A 20,328-nucleotide genomic window follows, 5' to 3' on the forward strand; every position below is an offset into this window, starting at 1 on the left:
GGTGTGGTTCTAGTGGTGGCATGCCACCTTGAGTGAAAAAGGTAAGTGAGAGCACAAGGCCCTGAGTTCAAGTCCCAGTATCAGCACCAAAAAGAAAAAAAAAAAACAACAAAACCTCCTTCTCCTAGTCCTAGGCCCTGACTCTCCGTGCTTGGCAATGAACATTAGGGGCAGAGAACCTGTAGCCGCAGCCCTGGACGGCCCAGGCCCATTCACATCAGGGATGCTATCATCTCAATTAGCGGGCAGCCCCTCCATGGCTCGTCAGACAGGCAGCAGGTGCTCTGGTGCCCGTAATACCCAGGGCAGATGAAGACGGGCCACCTGCTGTGCCGTGCCTGGTGCCAGTACTGCTTTTTGCCAGCATTACGTGCCACCTGAACCACTCCACGGGAGGAGCTGAACTGGGGCATAGGTGGGTGAAGGAGGACAGGCCATCGGCCCTAGGACCTCAGTGCCAGCCATGATTGACCTACATAGGAAACAAGACCATCCCCTGGAAGTCTACTAGGGAAGGTAGCTCTGCCCTGATGACTGTAGCAGGAAGACCCAGATGATAGGGCCAAAGCAGGAGAGCTGGCTGGACAGCCTGAGGGTCTGACCCGGCCATAGGGCCTGCCGACTTCCTCTCTGCCAAGCCAGCGACAGATGGCTCTCTCAGAAACCAGTCCTTTTGGCTGAGCTGAGCTGGCGGTGGGCCAGGGCAGAAAGGCCACATGGCCTCACCAGTACGGCTGGGTGGCCGGTCTGGGGCCCGCCTTGAGGGCCGCTGGGCAGGCAGGAGTCCCTTCTGGCCGGCCTTGGCAGCCACCTTGCAGTGCTCTGAACTTGGATAACAACCGTTCTGCCCCCCACTCACCCCGGGCTCTTGCTCACATGGTTTCCTGCTTGCTAACACCCCTCATGCCCTCTCTTGGACTTGGTTTCTGCTACAGAGCATCTGTCCTATGCTCACTCAGAGATCTAGCCCCCCCCCACTTGTCACCTAGATACATGGGGGTCCTATGTGGGAACTTGGGGGGGAGAAAGAATTCCCCACATTGTGCAGAATGTAAGCAAAATCACACACACACACACACACACACACACACACACACACACACACACACAAGATATCAGGAAACAGAAGAGGTGTCAGTGTGAACTTCAGACAATTAGACGGGTACTAGTGGCTCATGCCTTTAATCCTCGCTGCACAGGAGGATGAGATCGGAGGGTTGCAGTTCAAAACCCAGATTGGGCAGAAAAGCCCTATTGGAGACTCTTCCCTCCAATCAGCTGCCACAAAAGCTGGAGATGGAGGTGTGGTTCAAGTGGTAGAGCACACCAAAGTCCCTGCACTTGCTAGATGGCCTGCCTCCTTGTTGCTTCACCCAGAGAGCATCATTAATGTGAACAATCCAGCACTGGGCCAGCCAAAATGGACTCCAAGGTTTTCCTGGGGACCCTCCCACCCCAACTATAACAGCTCTGTTGTGCCACACCCCCAGCTCCAATCACAGCTGTGTTCAGGACCCATTTTTCTGGGGAGACCTTGCCTCCGGACCCAGGCTCCTGTGTGTCCTTAGGAAGGGGTGTGGCTCGATCATCTTCCAAGCCAGAGTAGTACCGCCCACAGGCATCCAAGCCCTAAGAGGCAGGGAAAGCATACAGATCTGAGTCTCACCTGTGGTCACCTGCATTGTTTCCCCTTCGTCCCCGCTGCTACCAAGACCCAATTTCCCATAGAGACCATGTAAGGGCAGGACAAATAGGAAAACAGGGCCACTGGAACAGGGGAAGAGGAGCCAGAGTGAAGTGCCCAAGCATCCCAAGGATGACGGGGGGAGGGGGGGGGAGTGGCAGACAAGTCCAACCTTAGGAGTCCAGGACTCCTGGAGGCCGGAGACTGACCGGCCTCTTCCCGTGCCCTTTCCCGTCCTTGCAGAACGTTAACCTAAAAAAGAAGTGGGTGAGCGAAGCCCCAGGTTGTAATCTGCAGTCCTCCCACAGCACCCGCCTGTTTTCATTACGGAGGGAAAGAGCATCAGAGCCGTGTTTATAACCCCCTTTTAGATAACAAATCACATTTTCTTTTCGCCTGCGAGTGTGTTGAATTGATATTTTTTTTCCCCCTCGGTTTAATGGGTTTGTGTGTTCAGGAATGATCTTCATCAACCGAAACTCCTTATTGTGTTTGATGTAATGTCAGCTTTCATTATGTGCTGCGGTCAGAGCCGGGCGCGGGGAAAAGGCCAAGTACCCCAGAGCCTAAGCCCAGTCCCTGCCCCCACCCTGGCCCGCCCATCTTGTCTGCAGTGTTCCTGGATGGGTGGGCGAGCGGGTGGATTGTGGGTATGAATGAGGTTGCAGATGACTTGGAGGGCAGGTCAGAGCCTGGGTTTGCAGCCTTCCTCTGCCCCTGGCTTGGTGTCATCTGTATGTTTGGGTCACAGAAATGCCAGACAGAAGGCTGGGAAGGTAGCTTAGTGGTAGAGTGCTCGCCTAGCATGCACGAAGCCCTGGGTTCCATTCCTCAGTACCACATCTACAGAAAAGGCCAGAAGTGGTGTTTTGGTGCAAGTGGTAGAGTGCTAGCCTTGAGCAAAAGTTCAGGGACAGTGCCCAAGCCCAGAGTTCAAGACCCACCCACCCACCCTACCCCACCCCACGCCCCCAAAAAAAGTAGGCTTCTCCAACTCTGGAGTCATTTTTGGCCTTATGTTTGGGACCTGTCCAAGCATGGTGCCATGTCTTGCAGTCACTGTTACAGAATGCTCAGACTCCACTACCGTATCCAGCCAATGGTTTGAACACCAAAGACCCTGGTGGGAGTCAACCTGGGACCCAGTAACAATTGGCTGCATCCCTCATCATTCAACAGATCATCTTAAATCATGGCCACAAACTTGGCACCCAGAGCCGGGTGCCAGTGGCTCACACCTGTCATCCTAGCTACTCAGTGTAAGGTATAATAGGTTTCATTAGGTAGCTGGTGAAGAGAACAACACGCGCTATTCAGGCAGGAGAAGTTTATTTACCAAACTCCTGTCCCCACCATGCATGGTAGAGAGGCATGGCTGAAAAGGAAAAGGGCGACCCATTCCTGGGCCAGGACTTTCTTAGGCCAGGGATAGGAAGAGGTGTGGCCACACTGGATCTGAATGTGACCTCAAGGTCTGGGACCCTCCTAAGGTCAGATAGGAGGCATGTGACCAGAGGTGGCCCAGGATGTGACCTTAGCAGGAGGGGAAGGTGACTGCTTCCAGGTTTGCCAGTTACCTAGGTAACAGATACTGGCAGAAACTGAGCCAAGGGGTAGGGAAGTGTCCCTATGCAGACCTTACACTCAGGAGGCTGAGATCTGAGGATGGCAGTTCAAAGCCAGCCCGGGCATGAAAGTCCATGAGACTCTTATCTCCAACCACCAGAAAACCAGAAGTGGCGCTGTGGCTCAAGCAGTAGAGCGCTTGCCTTGAGCTGAAGTGCTTGGGGGCAGGACCCAGGCCCAGAGTTCAAGCCACCATGACCAACAAGAGAAATTTTAAAAAGGGGTGTGTGTGGGGGCGCTGAAGTGCACCTGGGGAGTGTGACTTGGATAGTAGCCCTGGCCCTAGAGTCCACCGGGGCAGAGCAGGTGGCACTTGCTGACACCAAACTCACCTTCTGGCAGCCTCTGTCAGCTGTGCTTAGTTCTGATTAAAGATCATTAAACACGAAATTAGCCCGTTTGTGTTACGGGTCCCCGGGGCGGCCAGCGATTATGACGCGCAGATGGCCAAGAACCCTGGCGGCAGGCGGGGGCCGGCACAGGCCAGGCCAGGCCAGGCCAGGCGGGCAGACGCAGACGGGTGAGGGCCAGGAGGCGGGCTGCGGAGCTGGGCTTTGCCGGGCTTTGTTTTCTCCCGTTCCTGTTGTGTAAACCCCCTCGCGTTTCACAACAAATCACAGATAATTAATAAGTACATGCCCGTAATGAGCAGGCTTTTTAATAGAAGAAATTGGAAGATGCGGCGTCGAGTCATTATTTCGCTCTTGCCTGGGCTCCACTCTGATTTTCTATCTTCCTCACGCCCCATCCCGCTTCAGCTGGCATCTCAGCAGCCAGGCGGGTGAGCCCCGACTCTGCCTTTCAGCTAGACTATAGCGGGGGGTCTAGGTCTCTGAATCGCCAGGGCCCAGGATACTGCATCCTCCTCTAGCCTGTGAGGGATCCTGAGGATGGACCTGGGAGACTGGAGGGACACCCGAGCTTTGACTCAAACAGCCTCTCTCTAGGGCTCTGGATCAGGGAGGGGATGATCGATCTCTGGAGGAACTGAGACCTTGGGCTTAAAGGGGTCTGGATGGCACTCAGGAGCCCCTGAGATGTGACTACCGAGGCCTTTCTCTCCTCAACCAGGAGGAAGACATCACGTACTATGACGCCAAGGCTGACGCGGAGCTGGTGAGTGGCTGACCTGTATTCTAAGGGGTGGGAAGCTGCAAAGCCACACCCCCTCCTCTAGGCTCTGCCGTAAAGGATCAGTCTCAGCCGGAAAGGTGTTGCAACTCCCGCTCAGCATGCTTAGCTCCACCATGCTTTCTCCCACGATTTCCTCAGTTATCTGACCCCTCCACCACTGTGTGTGTGGCCACTAATGGGCTAGGCCTCACCCCTCGGGCGAGGGTAGTGGACATTTTGGACACCCCATGACTGGTTACCTTAGATTCCCCAGCGTGGAGAGGGACTCCATCCAGCACGATGACAGCAGAGGAGAGAGATGGCGGACAGGGCTCCCCGGAAGTAGGTGGGAGGGTACCAGTCATCTCTGGATTTCCACCCTTCGGATAAGGGGAACCCAGCATCAGCATGCACAGCACCTACGGTCTGGCCCCACTATCAAGACTTTGCCCTGAGTCACTTAGTCTCTGCCTGACTTCAAAACAATGTCCTCTTTAGAAACAGAGGTGGTCACCGTGGTGCTGGGTCCCCAGACTGGCCTGTGCTCACTGGTGCAGATGACCCAGGATCCAGCCCACCTCTTCCGGGTATTTAGGGCTTTGCTGGGGCCGTCAGGAAGTGAATTGTGACACCAGGAAGTGGGAAGGAATTCCTGCTGAGGGTCCATGGTGCCAGGTTGGACCCGGAGAGCAGGGTAGGGGGCCGAGAAGAAGGAGGGGTGGGCTCAAGCAGGTGTGCTTCCCCTTGGCTGAGCTCTGCGGCTCCCAGAGAAGTCGCTAAAATTAAAGCTGGAATCTGAAATTCAAATGAAGAACGAGCCTTTAATTAGACCCTGAATCTAATTCCTCACCCCCCTCGGCAGCGGGCTATAATTTTAGCAATCAGTACATTAAATATAAACCAGCAGACTGCAGTTGCCCACTGCACAAAGCCCCCCCTCCCCGCTCCTCCCGGGCTCGGAGGTGGTGTGGAGGGGCTCCTGCTGCCAGCAGCCCCCAACTCTATCCAGGACCCCAATTCCTGTCTCTAAATCACTGACTACCTCCAGACCCTTGAACATCTGCTGGGCTCCCAGGACCACCTCGTGAGGGAGAGTCACTCCAAGCAGTGTCAGGACAGTGAATCAAGCCTGTTCTGGGCTAACCAGGCCTCAGTATAAATAATAGCATGCACACACACACACACACACACACACACACACGTACACACACATCTGCCTACACTCCTGCTTGTGTTGTGTTGTGGGTTTTTTTTTTTCCCCCATCTTTGCCAGAGGTACAGTTAAGAGATCTTTCTAGACTGTTTTCCTTTTAAATTACCAGCCAGAAGGTGGGGGTGGGAGAAAGAAAAGGAAGGAAAAAGTTCGCCAGCTGATAGCTTATCAGAACAGAATCCAAATGTCACATTAGTTGGGAAAGTCGGGAGATTAAATTTTCCAGTGCCCTTCGTCTGCTGCTGACATTTCGGGGGGCTTTCTTCTCCCGCACCTGCCCCCCCACTCCCCACCCCCCCCCCGCCCCGCCACTCTGAGCAGAGCATGCGTGGTGCATGCCGCCTGGCAGAATTTTGCCATCCAGAATCTACTCTGAAAGGACAGGGTGTTCGCCTTGGGCGCTTTAGAGCGGTGTCCTTAGGATATGCAGACGCACATCTGGCTCAGTAGAAAGGCTGAACGCCACCAGCGATCACGGGCAGATCCCTCGGGGTGGGGAGAAGGGAGGGGCAGCCGGCACCCATTGAGCAGCCCAGAACCTACGGGGGGGGGGGGGAGATGAACTAAGCCTGGTCCAAGAGGTGGTCACATGCTGGGCAGGTTTCCCCCATACCAGAGCACCCAGCTCTCCCCCTGCCTCGCTCACCATGTGGCCTCCCAGCCTGGCTTTTCCCTCTCTTCCCCTTCAAACCCTCCCACCATCCTCCCTGCACCCCCTCACACACCTGCACCCCAGCCCACCCTCCCCCCCCCCCAGACCGCAGCATCAACGCTGTAGTCACAGCAGCCCTGCTTCTGCCAGCCCACGGAGGCGGGAGGGAGCGCACGGCGCATGCCCGGCCGGCCCTGAGATGCTGTAATTGGCACCTGTCAGGCGGCCGTGGCTCATTTTAGAAAATCGACGGGGGCCTTCTCGGTCCCGCTGCTCGCAGGCATTGCAAACTCTCCCTGTGGAGGTGGCTGGGTCCTAATTCTACCCCCAACCCTCACCCCCCTCCTTGCAGCTCCCTAGACCTGCCATGCTGCCCGGGGTGCTTGCCCCTTCCTCAGACCTCCTCCCCAGTAACGGGGCTCCATGCAGGAGATGGGAGGGACCTCAATGGGGAAGGCGGGGGGGGGGGCTGCCCCAAGGCCTCCCTGCAGTTGCACAAGGCACATCTATAGAAGCAGAATTCTGCTCCCTGCTCCCTCTGGACGTCCATGCTCTTTGCCTTCTCACTGGTTTTCGGCGATGTGGGAAAGGGGTCAGTTTGGTTCTGGTTTTAGAATCCGGTCTGGCAATCAGACGGTGAGTGTGGTAGCCAAGGGCAGATGGGAAGCAGGACACTTCCGGGTCTTCCATCTCTCTGTCTCTGACCACAATGGCGGCCATCCTTGAGATGCCTCCCCGCCACATCCCAGTCTCTGACACTCTCAGCCTTCCTGAAGAGGCTGGTCGGATCCAACCACCATCTTTGACCCTGACCTTGCCGGGGGCTTTCTGCAGGATGATCCCGAGAGTGAGGATATGGACAGGGGATCCAAGGCCAGCACCCTGAGGCTGGACTTCATTGAGGACCCCAACTTCAAGAACAAGGTCAACTACTCCTACACAGCGGTGCAGATCCCCACGGATATCTACAAAGGCTGTAAGTGTGAGAGCGATCTGTACAACTCACCCCGACCACGTAGGAGAAAAATCCACCGTCCAGGAACTTCCAGTCCACGGGGGAACAGAATGCTGCCATCATCGTCCTCCGGCCCCCTTCACCCACGGTCACACATGCTCACCTGTCACACGATGCCACAGTGGGCTATGAGACACCGAGTGTCGCACATACCCACACCAGAGCATACAGACACAGTCTCCCCCAACTCCCACTACTGGTCTGACTCCCCTAAAACAGCTCCTTGCTCTCCTTGCCCGTTCTCTGCTTCTATAAAGAGTGGTGAAGACACTGCACTTGTCAGGTAGACACAGAGCTAGGGGACTGGGAGCTGCACTTCACAGGCACCGACCCGATCCGACCGCTCTGCCGGTTGGCACCGAGCCAAAGGGGTGGCGCGATCGTTCCCAGCTCAGAGTGGCCAGACAGGAGATGGGTGGAATTCCCAGCCCCGGGGATGGGCCAGCTTGCCCATTCCCTTCATGACAGCTGGAAAGACGTGTCAGACACGAAGAGGAATTTCCCGAGATCCTTGGGAAATGTAACAAAGAGGCCAAGAGCCAGACATGGGACAGAAGCAGGGTTGAAGACACTGGGGTCCCTGAGTTCTGATGCGATGCATAGTTAGTCGCAGATCTCAAGGGTGCCACCTGGGAGTCTAGGGGCAAAGGAGGATCCAGACCTACCACACAGATTCAAGTGTTCGGGGATTCAAGGTCCTTGGGGAAAGGCCTCCTCCTTCACCATCAGCATCAGCCTGGTCTGGGAAGCCTCGGGGAGCAGGGGAATGGGCTCCTCCTTACCCCTAACCCTCCCCCACCTCGAGGCTTCCCACGGGCCACCTGCCTAAGCCAGTAGAGGGGCACTATCACGGGCATGCACGCTAATTAAAACAGGAGCCACACCACCCTCTCCAGTCACCCCTCGCTACCCACACAAATTACATTTTATATGTTTTTTATTTACTGTGTCACTTTTAATTAAATCTGTAATCGCCTGCCTGAGGGGGCACGGTCCCCGTTTCCCAACTCGGCGTGATCTGAGCAGTGTGTGCACGTGGGGTGGGGGTGGGGTGTGTGGACCCTTTCCCTGGGCAGGGTGTTTTCCTCAGCATGTTCTGCAGTGATTGCAGTGTGTGTGTGTGTGTGTGTGTGTGTGTGTGTGTGTGTGTGTGTGTGTGTGTGTGTGTGATCACAGATACCTTTGAGGACAGTCTTTTGGGGCTTTTTTTCCCCCTCTGCTATACTGGAATTTGAATCCAGGGCCTTAAACATTTATGCCCAAGTCTGGTGCTTTACCATTTGAGTCACAGCTCCACTTTGGGTTTTTTTGGTGGAAGTAAGAGTCTCGTGAACCTCCCTTCCTGACTGGGCCACCTTAGAAACCCAATCCTCCGATCTCAGCCTCCTGAGTAGCTAGGCTCACAGGCGGGAGCCACTGGTGCCCAGCTCCTTCTTTTGGCTCTTCACTTGAGCTAGGAAAATCATAGCAGCTCAAAGAGACCCCAAGGTGGTCCACTCCAAGCTTGTCACAGGAAAACTGAGGCGCAGAGAGGGATGGGCATGCCAGACAGACCCCCAGAGCGGACATACGAGATACTGGAGAGCCTGACTTCATCCTTCCTTAAAGTGAGAAATAGAAATTGTTCAACTCACTAAGTTTCTAAATCAGAAACGGGACCGTGACATGGTGTTCGATAGGCAGAGCCAATGCTAGAAATGTGTTTTGTTTTCACATAATGGGACACAGTAGAAAGCCAGAGGAGAGGGGGTGAAGCTAGGCAGCAGATGAGACAGCAGAGACCCAGTCATACCTACCTAGGTCTGTGGGAGCCTCTGGGCTACGGGCAACAGACGTGAGCGAGTGTAAATCACAGCTCCTCTGCTCTGGAAAGATCAGAGCCTTTGGGAGGCTCTCTGGAAGGATCAGAGCCTCCCTCTGGTTCTCACTGGGGTAATCCTTGATGGAAATCATATGGGGAGGCGGATAGTGGTAGGGCTCCACCCAGGAAGAGAGGAGATAGAAGAAACAGGAAATAAGGGGAGCATGGGGGCCGGGGGATGAGGGGACAAGCCAGGCAGACACAGGTATCCCACTCCTGGATTTCTCTGTTTTTTTGTCATTTGTGGGGTTTGAACTCAGGGCCTGGGCGCTGTCTCTGTGGGGTTTTTTTTGCTCAAGGCTAGTGCTCTACCACTCAAGCCACATCTCCACTTCCGGCTTTTTGCTGGTTTGTTGGAGATAAGCGTCACAGGTACTTCTCTGACTGGGTTGGGCTGGGAACTGTGATCCTCCCAAGTAGCTAGGATGACAGGCATGAATTGCCAGTGCCCAGCTCCCACTCCTGTTTTTCCTGAGTGTCCTGGCATATGTCCCCGTGCGTGCGCACCCCCCCACACACACACACACAGGAGGCAGATTTATAGTTGCTTTGAGTCAGATGATAGGAGTGCTGCCCAGGTTGGGCGATCAGCAGGATAGAAGCTGATCATCCGAGAGAAGCCTTGCTCTGTGAGGAAGCAGAGCAGGGGCCTAGCCCAGGAATTATACCTGTACCACTCCAGGAGTTAGGGGAGGGGTGGGTGACTGATAGTAGGAAGGTGTGAGGGCAGAGCCTACCAGTGACCTCCTATAGGTGCAGAAGGGGTCATATAAGTGTGGGTATGTGTGCCCTTCACCCACGACAGCAGCTGGGTGGATGGGCTAGAAGGTTTGAGAGGGGAGGGATCACACATCTGGCTGTGAGCACACAGGTCCTAGGTGCACAGATAGCTCCTGAGGGTGCAGCGTGTACGTGTGTGCATGTGCACGTGCATGTGCATGCTTGTGGAAGAGCGGGATCCCGGCACCACCCTTCCCCTCTGACAGCCCCCGCCCCTCCATCTCTGCCCCTGCCCGCTCCTGGCCCCAGTTGATTAATCATGAAGCTGAGTGGCTTCCAGCTTATCAGGTACCTTAATAGCTGAATAATTCCCGCTCCATCAGCGAGCCCTTAATTGCTTTCTTGTGGCCGCAGCCTGGAGTGCATGCCGAGTGGGTGAGCTCCTGGGGGACCAGGCAGTGTGCTGGGTGGGGAGGGGACCCGGCTCACGGCTCCCTGCCATCCTGGGCTGTCCCTCTCCAAGAGCCGCAGGCCACAGCTCCCCTGCCCCTTCACAAGGGGATCTGGCAGAGGTCATATGTAGGCTGAGTGATTCCTCTGAACGGTTGCCAGGGTAAAGAGCAGATCTCCTTGGGGGATCTGGCCCAGTCTCAGCCTGGATCTGGAATGGGAGTGAGTCTGGATTGGTAGAGATCAGAGGAGGCCCCGGGCATGAGTGTCACAGAGAAGCGGGGGCAAGCTCCCCACACCAGACCTCCCGGTCCTCCCTCCCCCAGCCACCGTCATCCTTAATGAACTCAATTGGACCGAGGCCCTGGAGAACGTGTTCATGGAGAATCGCAGGCAAGACCCCACGCTGCTTTGGCAGGTCTTTGGCAGCGCCACGGGAGTCACCCGCTACTACCCGGGTAGGTGCTGGCCCATCTCTCCCGTCCACCCGGCCCCCCACCATGTCCATCTCCTATCCCGGTCATCGGGGGCGCATGTGGGGTGGGCCTCCAAGCTTCAGTAACCCAGCCATTCTTGTAAGTCTTGGGCAAGGCTTCCCACGGCCCCTTACCATCTCTCTTCCCACAGCGACCCCATGGCGAGCCCCCAAGAAGATTGACCTGTATGACGTCCGAAGGAGACCCTGGTGAGTGAGCAGGGAGGGGCCAAGCGGGGATGCGCCCTCAGCTCCCCACCTCTCCCTCCTGCTCCCCTCCCCTCCCCATACCCGGGCCTCGGAGCAGGGGCGCAGCCAGCTCTATCCAATTTTCATTTCACACATCGTTGCCACTGGAAAATGGATCCCATCACCCAGGCAGGCCTCCCGGCCGCCTGGATGCGTTTCTCACCCCCCCTCCCCCCAGTCTACCACTGGGTACCCTCACCCCTTCAGGTCAGAGAGATCGGACCAGCAGAGATGCTCCTGAGGTTGCGTAGGGCTTCTGTGGGGTCACAGTCTCCACCTCAGCCACCTGAGCCCCAAACACCTCACCACCCTGCCCCTCCTCCCACAGTACCCTGTGACCTTCCCTTCCTACTCCGTCCCCCATGCAGCTAGACTGTCCGGGGTGGAGAACACTAGAAGCCATCAAAACCAGGAAACTGCCTTCTGCTCCCCTCTTCCCTACATTGAGAGACCCCATCCAACCCACCCAGTGAATCGTCAATAGAAACCCATTCATCGAGGCAAAGTTGAAGGAAGGGAGGACCCCCCGGGTCCCAGAGAAGGTGGGGGGTCGCTCTTAACTAAGGCTTTTCCTGGGTCAGGTACATCCAGGGGGCCTCATCGCCCAAGGACATGGTCATCATCGTAGACGTGTGAGTAGACACTGCCCGCGGGTCTGGGGCAGGATGAGGGCCGGACTGTGCCACCCAGGCAAGTCATGGGGGAGGGAGGATAGGAGAATCCTCTAGGTCCCCCACATGCCCCCCCCCATCTCTCCAGGAGCGGCAGCGTGAGCGGCCTGACCCTGAAGCTGATGAAGACGTCTGTCTGCGAGATGCTGGACACGCTCTCTGACGACGACTATGTGAACGTGGCCTCGGTGAGTGCTGAGGTGACAAGGCTGGGGGGACCGGGCCTCTCCACGGGCCAGCTGGCCTGCCCAGGCCGGCCCGAAGCTACTCACCACCGTCCCCCCCGCCCCCCCATCCCCGCAGTTCAACGAGAAGGCACAGCCCGTGTCTTGCTTCACACACCTGGTTCAGGCCAACGTGCGTAACAAGAAGGTGTTCAAGGAAGCGGTGCAGGGCATGGTGGCCAAGGGCACCACAGGCTACAAGGCCGGCTTCGAATATGCCTTTGACCAGCTGCAGAACGTGAGCCTCCATGGGGCGGGCTGGTGGGGGGGCAGAAGGTGGGCAGAGAGGGCCTGGGTCTGGAGACACGGGGGGGGGGGGAGAGATCGAGATGAATGGCTTCGTGAGCATCAAACACGCACCTGGGACATAAAACACCAGGAGGGTGGGGGGACCCTGCCCTTGGGACCGAAAGCTACCTGACTCCGGCCTCACCCCCTGCCCAGTCCAACATTACTCGTGCCAATTGCAATAAGATGATCATGATGTTCACCGACGGCGGAGAGGACCGTGTGCAGGACGTCTTTGAGAAGTACAACTGGCCCAACCGGACGGTGAGGCTCCACCCCGCTGGGAGCTTTCCATCCGGGTCTGGGACGGGGGAGGGTCGTCATTAAGCGGGCACCGCGGTGACGTCGGGGCCCCCCCCCTGCCCCCGCCAGGTACGCGTGTTCACATTCTCTGTGGGGCAGCATAACTATGACGTCACACCCCTGCAGTGGATGGCCTGCACCAATAAAGGTATCTGGTCTGATGGCGCCACCGGAGGGTCTGCCCGCCCCCTGTCCATGTGTCCGGCTGTCAGTTCATCTACTCTCTATCCAGCTTACTATACGTGCGCCAGCTGTCGCTCTGTCTAGTAGGCTTTCTTACTTGCCCATGTCACCGGTTCTGTCTGCCTAGCTAGTGATCTGGTCATTGTCCACTTGTCTCCCAGCTTGCATGTGTTTGTAGGTTTGGGGCTCCCTAGCCCCCGCCCGCCCCCCACCTCTGCTCTGCTTCCTCAGATCCCTTCGTTCCCTCCCCTTCCATCCAGTTCAGACACAAATCATCGCCTGGGAGCAGCAGTAAGGGATGTGAATGGGAGGGGGAAGGGGGAGGGGGGAAGTGACACCAGAGAGACAGACAAGCGTGTGGGGGCTGCAGATGTACCCCACAGAGCGTCCCCCACCCCCGTGCCGTGGATCCCGCAGCGTCAACCAGGACCACCCCTGCCTCCCCTCCCTCCACAGGTTACTATTTCGAGATCCCTTCCATTGGAGCCATCCGCATCAACACGCAGGTGAGGCTGTAGGGGAAGCCCCTCCTCCCAGTTCCCTATGGTCGCGGTGCGCCTTCAGCCGCCATGGGCCAACAGCGCCCTCTGCCGGTGGCTGAGGCCGCAGTCCCGAAACACAGGAAGGCGGAGGAGGGAGTGAATTGAGAGAGGCACTCCGGACCTCCGCCGCCACCCCCCTTCCCCAGGAATATCTGGACGTGTTGGGAAGGCCCATGGTGCTGGCGGGCAAGGAGGCTAAGCAGGTGCAGTGGACCAACGTGTATGAGGATGCGCTGGTAAGGCCTCTAGAACGAGAAGGGCGGGGAGGGGCGGGGACTGGAGCCTCCCCCTGGGAATGTGTCCCCAGGGGGGTTAGCAGAGGTTAAAGGGTGGCCCTCGCCCGACCAGCCTCTGTTCTGAACGCTCAGGGTGAGGGCAGGGCCAGTCTCAGGAGACCCCCCCTTCCCCCCATCTTCCTCTCCTTCAGGGACTGGGACTGGTGGTGACAGGGACCCTCCCAGTTTTCAACCTGACTCGAGACGGCCCTGGGGAAAAGAAGGTGAGGTCTCCACACGGAGCTGTGTGCTCCCAGGCACGGCCGGGTGTACCTGTGGCGTGTGTGAGGGTGTGGGATAGAGCGGACCCGCAAACCTGTGATCGTGTTTGAGGGCGTGGAATCAAACTTTATTAAAAGAACCCCTTCCCCCCCCCCCCCCCCCGCCATGCCTCTGCTCCCAGAACCAGCTAATTCTGGGTGTGATGGGCATCGATGTGGCTCTGAATGACATCAAGAGACTAACTCCCAACTACACAGTGAGTGTCCTGCCCCGCTCAGCGGGGATCGATCATTGAGCCTCCTTGGGGACCTCTGTGGGAAATCAGGGAAGGCTTCTGGGGGAGGTGACGGCATCGGGGCCCGGAGCTGGGGTGGGCAGACTTCCCATCAAGGGCCAGGAAGGGCACAGACTCAGTGTGTGATGAGAAAACTGTCTCAGAGGCGAGGGCTAGATCCAGAGCCCAGGGATCCCCACCCAGCCCTCCGGACCCTGAGCCCCCCGATCTGTATTGCCCCCTTCCCCCCCCAAGCTCGGAGCCAACGGCTACGTGTTCGCCATCGACCCAAATGGCTACGTGTTGCTGCACCCCAATCTCAAGCCCCAGGTGAGCCCAATGGGTGGTCCTGAGGGTGGGCGGGACCCCTTCATGATGAGGATCCCCAACTTCCCACCTGACCTCCAACAGACCACCAATTTCCGGGAGCCCGTCACTCTGGACTTCCTGGATGCCGAGCTGGAGGATGAGAATAAGGAGGAGGTAAGTTAAAGGTGGGGAGGAGGGCTGGGGGAGGGGGGTGGGCGGGGAGACAGACACTGAAGACGAGGGAGGTCACAGCTCCGACCCTTCCAGATCCGTCGGAGCATGATTGACGGCGACGAGGGCCACAAGCAGATCAGAACATTGGTCAAGTCCTTGGATGAGGTAAGAAGGCCGGGAAGAGAGGGGCGGGGAAAGAGGGTGGGCGCCCTCCCACCCCTCTCCACCCCACCCCGCTCACCCAGCTTCCTGACACAGCCTCCTCTCCTAGAGGTACGTAGACGAGGTGATTCGGAACTACACCTGGGTGCCTATTAGGAGCACCAACTACAGGTGAGTGGGCCAAGGCTGGGTGAGCGGCAGGGGTGGCCCTAGTGCACCCCACCTCCTCCATCTCCTCCCATTACCTTCCCAGTGGGGTACTAGCAACCGCAGATCGGGGGAGTCTACTGGGGTGTGGAGTCACTCAGAGGTCTCTGGCAGACTTCTGGGGCCCCAGCATCTTTTGAGGTGTGACCCCTGGGCCGTGCATGTCCCATAGCCACGAGAGGGAGGGGCGGCCGCCTTTAGCCCCTGCAGCCCACCTCTCCCCAGCAGTGACCTGCTCTCCCTCCTCCTTCTCCTCCTCCTCCTCCTCCTCCTCCTCAGCCTGGGGCTGGTGCTCCCACCCTACAGCACCTTCTACCTCCAAGCCAACCTCAGCGACCAGATCCTACAGGTCAAGTGTAAGTGGCCCGGCCCCTGCCTGCGCCCTGCACCCCTGCCTCTGCCCCCTGCACCCTGGCCGGACCCAGGCAGCATAGCCAGCCCGAGCTTGCTGGCGAGGCTACCCCTTCCCGCCCAGTCTGCCCAGCCCCGCGTGCCCGCAGGCTGCGGCACCAGCCTTGGAAAGTCTATGGAAATCTGCATGCTCGCCTTTTCTCAGATTTGGTTCCAGACCATTCTCTCATTGGTTTCCGTTAAGGTTTCTGGTTTTATTGATTTATCTTTTTGTTTCGGTTTTCTTTTTTTCTCCTATTCTGTGTCTTCCCTCCTTAGCCTGCCTGCCCTGAACGCTCCCCGGGGGTTCCTTTCTCAGCAGACACCCCTTCCCTCTCTTCTCTTCTCTCATCTTTCTGCTCAGCTCTTCCTCCCTCCCCCAACACACACACACACACACACACACACACACACACACACACACACACACACACACACCATGGTGGCACCTCCCATGGTCACTACCCCCCTCTACCCCTTCCTCTCCATCTCCCTCCACCTTCTGTCTCTCCCTCCCCCTCTTTCCCTTCCCTGCTACTCACTGGCTCCATTTCACTCTCCCAACTTTCCCTCCATCTCTCCCTACCCCCTGCACCCCTCCTTTTCCCCTCTCCATGTAGTCTCCCTCTCTCCTGCCCTCTTCTCTCTTCTGCTCTCTGTTTCCTTCGTTCCATCCACTCTGTTCCTCTATCCTTCATTTTCGCCGCCTCCTTGTCTCCTTTCTTCTCCCTTCCCTGCTCTCCCACCTTCCACCTCCTCTTGCCTGTGGCTTCCTGTGCATGCTCCGCTCCCCCCTGGGCCTCTCTGAAAAGGTCTGGGTCTCGGGGGCCCAGTCCTGCCTGGCCCCTGCCTGAGGTTACACTGGGAGGGAGGCTGGGGCTCCAGCCCCCACCGGGCGCCCCCTCCCGCCTGCCTGGCTGAGAGAGGAGCTCATCTCCTTGGAGTTTTCTCGCTCTCTTTCTCTTTCTCGTGTCTTTTTTTTTTGCAAGAAGTTTCCTTTCGGTATGATGATGAGACACAATATTTTCATTCAAACAGCCATTGAATAAAATATTGTCTGTGCCCCTCCCCTTCCCCCTCCCCCTTTTCGTTTGTTTTTGTGTGTGTGTTTTTGTTTTCCTCGCTTTCTCTCTTGGTGGACTGTCCCAGTGCCAATCAGCAAACTGAAGGGCAAGTATTTCCAGTACCGGTGCACCCTCCTCCCCTCAACCCTACCCGTCCTCACGCCCCTGCTTGCCCCCCGTCCCTGCCCAGGACCAGCCATACCCCTGCCCTCTGGGGCTTCCCTCCTAGCATCCCTTGGATCCTCAGCTCTTGCCTTTTCTCTGATGCCCCCAGTGGTCAAGAAATCTTGACCACAGAGACAACTCCCACCCAGTGGGCAGGGGGGCCCAAGACCCCAGAGGGCTTCTGTGAGGCTGTGGGAAAGCTCCAGCCCTGTCAGACACCTCTGGACTACCTCTCCTTCCTCTGATCTCTAGCAGTGGCTCTAGAAGCTGGTAGCCCTCTGAGAAAGGAGACAGACAGGCTCAGATGCGCCACAGCCTTTTTCCAGGGTAGAGAGACATAGACGGGGCAGCCGCCCAGCCACTGCGGAAGAGCGAGGCCAACACACCATTGTCACCTTAGTGTTCCAGTCCCCGTACTAGCCTGCTCTCCCTTCTGCTCCAGAGGCTTTCCCACAAGCCCCCTTGGTGCAGCCCTGCTCTGGCCTTCTCCTTGTTCCTTAGATGAGCCCAAAGGTTTAGGAAAGAGAGTCTGGAGAAATAAAGGTAGATTCAGGGACTGTGGACCTGACCGGACTTGGGGCAAGATCTCAATACAGCCACCCCTACCCAATCTGGGTGGGAGTGGGGGACACCCCTTACTCCCAGTGCTGGTGTTTTTTTCTCCCCCTCTCCCACATCCCACCTAGTAACCCTAGGACTGCAGGGCCCCGGGGTAACCATTAGCATAGATAGGCTCCCTCCTTGCCCCTTCTCCTTCCTTTTTCTTTCTCCTCTTCCTCTCCCCGCCCCCACCCCTTACCCTTTGGCTTGTGTCCAAACCCCGCCTCACAGTCCTATCAGAAAGGAACAGTCCAACCAGTGACCGCCCAGCCCCTTGAACATCCCAGTCTCCCCTCGCCCGGAACCTTGCGGTGCATCGTGGGAGTATTTAATAACACAGTGGGGGAAAATCCCTCCTCTGCACGCATAAGGCCCATGGGGCAGAAAAAGTAGACTGCCAGACTGAGACAGGCCAAGAGCCAGGGGACTCCCGGATATAGCCCAGCAGGGGGGCCGGTGTAGCTGGACAGGGAGAGGCCACGGCAAAACCGTTCCATCATATTCAACCAAAGACGCAGCGAGGTCCCTGTGGCTCACGCCTGTCATCCTAGCCACACAGAAGGCTGAGATCTGAGGATCGAGGTTCAAAGCCAGCCCAGGCAGGAAAGTCTGAGATTCTGATCTCCAACTAGGAGTCAGAAGGCAAAGCCAGTAAAAGCACCAGTTATGAAGGGGGTGGGGGGACTAAGGGACAGCATCCAGGCCCTGAGTTTAAGCCCCATTACACACACACACACACACACACACACTGATAAATTTGATCTCACACATAGAGATCTTAAGTCCAGGGCCAAGGCTCAACTGGTGGGCTCCACAGGGACTCCCCACCTCCCCCTCCCCAGCCATCCTCTCTGAACCCAGAAATAATCCCAGGAAAGGAAGAGATTCAGCCTTTTGTTTCCCATCTGCCCCTGCGTGTCCCAGGAAAGCAAGTGTGTAGGTCAATGGCATCCCTCTCGCCATGTGTGCGCCTCTCCCAAGCACCCTAACTCAGGGTGGGCCCCTTCTGTCCCCCCACGATGCACTGCACACCCCTTCCCCCTGACTGCCCACACCCGTCTCTGGTTGGACTGTCGACGCCCGTGAGAAACCCCCTCGGTTTGGCCATGTTGATGCCTGACACGGAACAAAAAGCACGACTTCACCAAAAGGCAAACAGCTGCGGCAAAGCAAGAGCAATAAAATAAAAAAATGTCTGCAGCCAAAAAGCCAATTCCCTTCCTCAAACGTCTCTTTGGAGGCAAAGGAAGCTCAGCATGCGGTGTTTTGGTTTGTTGTTTTTGGTTTTTTTTTTTCCTCCCCATTATGGATGCGATAAGAGCGAGACTGGCCCCTCCACCAGACCATGCATATATATAGCAGCGTGTGTATATATATGTGTGTGTGTGTGTGTGTCCGTGTATATGTGCTATACAGCCGTATGGAAGCATATACAGCCACGCCAAGGGACTCACTGCCAACAGAGGACCGGGCCCGGGCAACATATTGGCTATAACTGCCCTCCTCCCGCGATGCCTAGTCTCCGCAGGCCCTTCCCCTCCCCACCCGTCCCTTCTGGCTCAAACCTGACCGTAGAAGTGACGGGTTTCCCTCTCTGCTGGTGTCTCTCCCTTCCCTCGAGCCCCCCCCCTCCCCGTGTCCCTCTCCAAGCCCGTGAGCTCTGAGCCCCCTGGCCTCTCGCCTCCCCCCCAGCCCCCGCCAGATAACCCCCCCGTTTCTGTTGCAGATTTTGAGTTCCTGCTCCCCAGCAGCTTTGAGTCTGAAGGACATGTTTTCATTGCTCCCAGGTAGCTTGTGTGTGGCCTTGCTGAGGTGTCCTTCCCGCCCCCCCCCGCCCCCAACTACCCCACTTCCCGCACTGCTGCCTGGAGCTCTTGTGTGTCTGTGTCCTGTGCGGTGTCACCCCCACCTCTCCGTACATAGCCCGGTATGTGTGGCTGCGCGTGCGCATACCTGGGCTCTATGTAACAGCGCCAGGCTGCGGTGTGTCCAGTGGCCGCCACGGTCCACCTCCCAGCAGGCCCTGCTGCTGACCTCCCAACCCCACCCCACTGTCCCAGGCAACCAGGAAGGAGCCCCTTCCCCTTGGGCCAGCAGCCCCTCACTGGGCCGCTGCTGCTCTAGTTTGTGGTGTGGTGCCATTTTCCCCTCCCATCGTTTGTCTCGTGTCGGTGTTTGTGTGGGTCTGGGGGGGCTGAGCTAGCCAGAGCCCCTGTGGGCAGTGCCAGCAGTGCCAAGTCACTGAGGAGGAGGAGGAGGAGGGATGGGTGCGAGGGAGGATGGGGGGGTGAGGATCTACTCTAGGTAAGTAAGGGGTCAGCGCCCAGAGCAGGTCGTGCACATGTCTGAGGAGGCCAGGGAGTGGCGAAGCCCTCTCTCATGAGTGGGCTTTGGATGAGGGCAGGTGGTGGGTGTGACAGACAGACAGACAGGAGTGGGGGGCGCTCTGAAGCACCGCATGGGGTTCTGGCCTCTCCTCACCTCCATTATGTATGCGAGCGCGTGCATGTACCCACAGATCTGTGACTGTGTAGATGTGTGTTTGTGTTTGTGAGCCGTCGCGCACACGTGTCCGCAGAGTCTGAGTGTTGGCGTGGGATGGCTTCCGTGTGTCCGTGACTGGGAATGTCTGGGAAGAACTGTGAGACCCACGTGGCCCCGAGGAAGCCCCCCAAGGCGAGGGACTGTGCTCGTTCGCGTCACCTCTGTATCTCTGGCTTCAGGGAGCTCGGTATATGTGGAGCGTGTGTGGAGCACCCCGCAAACGTGAATGCGTCCGTCATACGTGTGGTGTATGCCGGGCACGGCCGTACCGGTGTGTCTCTGGGTGTGTCAGGCGCAGCCTCCGGGGACAGAGGCACGGGGTGTGCGCTTCACGAAAGTTCTTTCTGGCAAGTGCCAGGTTCTCTCACTAACCTGAGGAAGGGGCATGTTTCTTTTATCTTCACTTTTTTGTTGTTGTTGGTTGGTCGTGAGGCTTGAACTCTGGGCCTGGGCACCATCCCTGAGCTCTTCAGCTCGAGGCTAGCGCTCTACCACTTGAGCCACGGCGCCACTTCTGGTTTTCTGAGTGGTTCATTGGAAATAGGAGTCTCATGGATGGTCCTGCCTGGGCTAGCATTGAACCGTGATCCTCAGATCTCAGCCTCCTGAGTAGCTGGGATGACAGGTGTGAGCCACCGGCACCTGGCTCTTGATCCTTCCTTGGTTTTTTATT

The 20,328-nt window shown here is 57.4% G+C and overlaps 1 protein-coding gene across 2 annotated transcripts in view; it reads left to right on the forward strand.

Moving 5' to 3' along the window:
• LOC138807681 (voltage-dependent calcium channel subunit alpha-2/delta-2-like) overlaps positions 1-20,328 on the forward strand; it is a 90,719-nt gene that overhangs the window by 64,150 nt on the left and 6,241 nt on the right. For both annotated transcript variants that reach the window (XM_069993462.1, XM_069993463.1), the window contains exons 5-23: positions 4,382-4,426; positions 7,123-7,264; positions 10,661-10,792; positions 10,962-11,019; positions 11,640-11,690; positions 11,818-11,917; positions 12,033-12,191; positions 12,398-12,505; positions 12,614-12,692; positions 13,184-13,233; positions 13,416-13,505; positions 13,697-13,768; positions 13,948-14,022; positions 14,296-14,370; positions 14,452-14,523; positions 14,617-14,688; positions 14,795-14,856; positions 15,172-15,248; positions 18,838-18,898. In XM_069993462.1, the coding sequence (XP_069849563.1) occupies positions 4,382-4,426; positions 7,123-7,264; positions 10,661-10,792; positions 10,962-11,019; positions 11,640-11,690; positions 11,818-11,917; positions 12,033-12,191; positions 12,398-12,505; positions 12,614-12,692; positions 13,184-13,233; positions 13,416-13,505; positions 13,697-13,768; positions 13,948-14,022; positions 14,296-14,370; positions 14,452-14,523; positions 14,617-14,688; positions 14,795-14,856; positions 15,172-15,248; positions 18,838-18,898 (1,580 nt within the window). The remainder of the gene's footprint in view (positions 1-4,381; positions 4,427-7,122; positions 7,265-10,660; positions 10,793-10,961; positions 11,020-11,639; positions 11,691-11,817; positions 11,918-12,032; positions 12,192-12,397; positions 12,506-12,613; positions 12,693-13,183; positions 13,234-13,415; positions 13,506-13,696; positions 13,769-13,947; positions 14,023-14,295; positions 14,371-14,451; positions 14,524-14,616; positions 14,689-14,794; positions 14,857-15,171; positions 15,249-18,837; positions 18,899-20,328) is intronic.

Source organism: Dipodomys merriami, unplaced genomic scaffold (genome assembly GCF_024711535.1).
Source record: "Dipodomys merriami isolate MVZ:Mamm:240054 unplaced genomic scaffold, mDipMer1.0.p SCAF_427, whole genome shotgun sequence".
Classification (NCBI taxonomy): Eukaryota; Metazoa; Chordata; class Mammalia; order Rodentia; family Heteromyidae; genus Dipodomys; species Dipodomys merriami.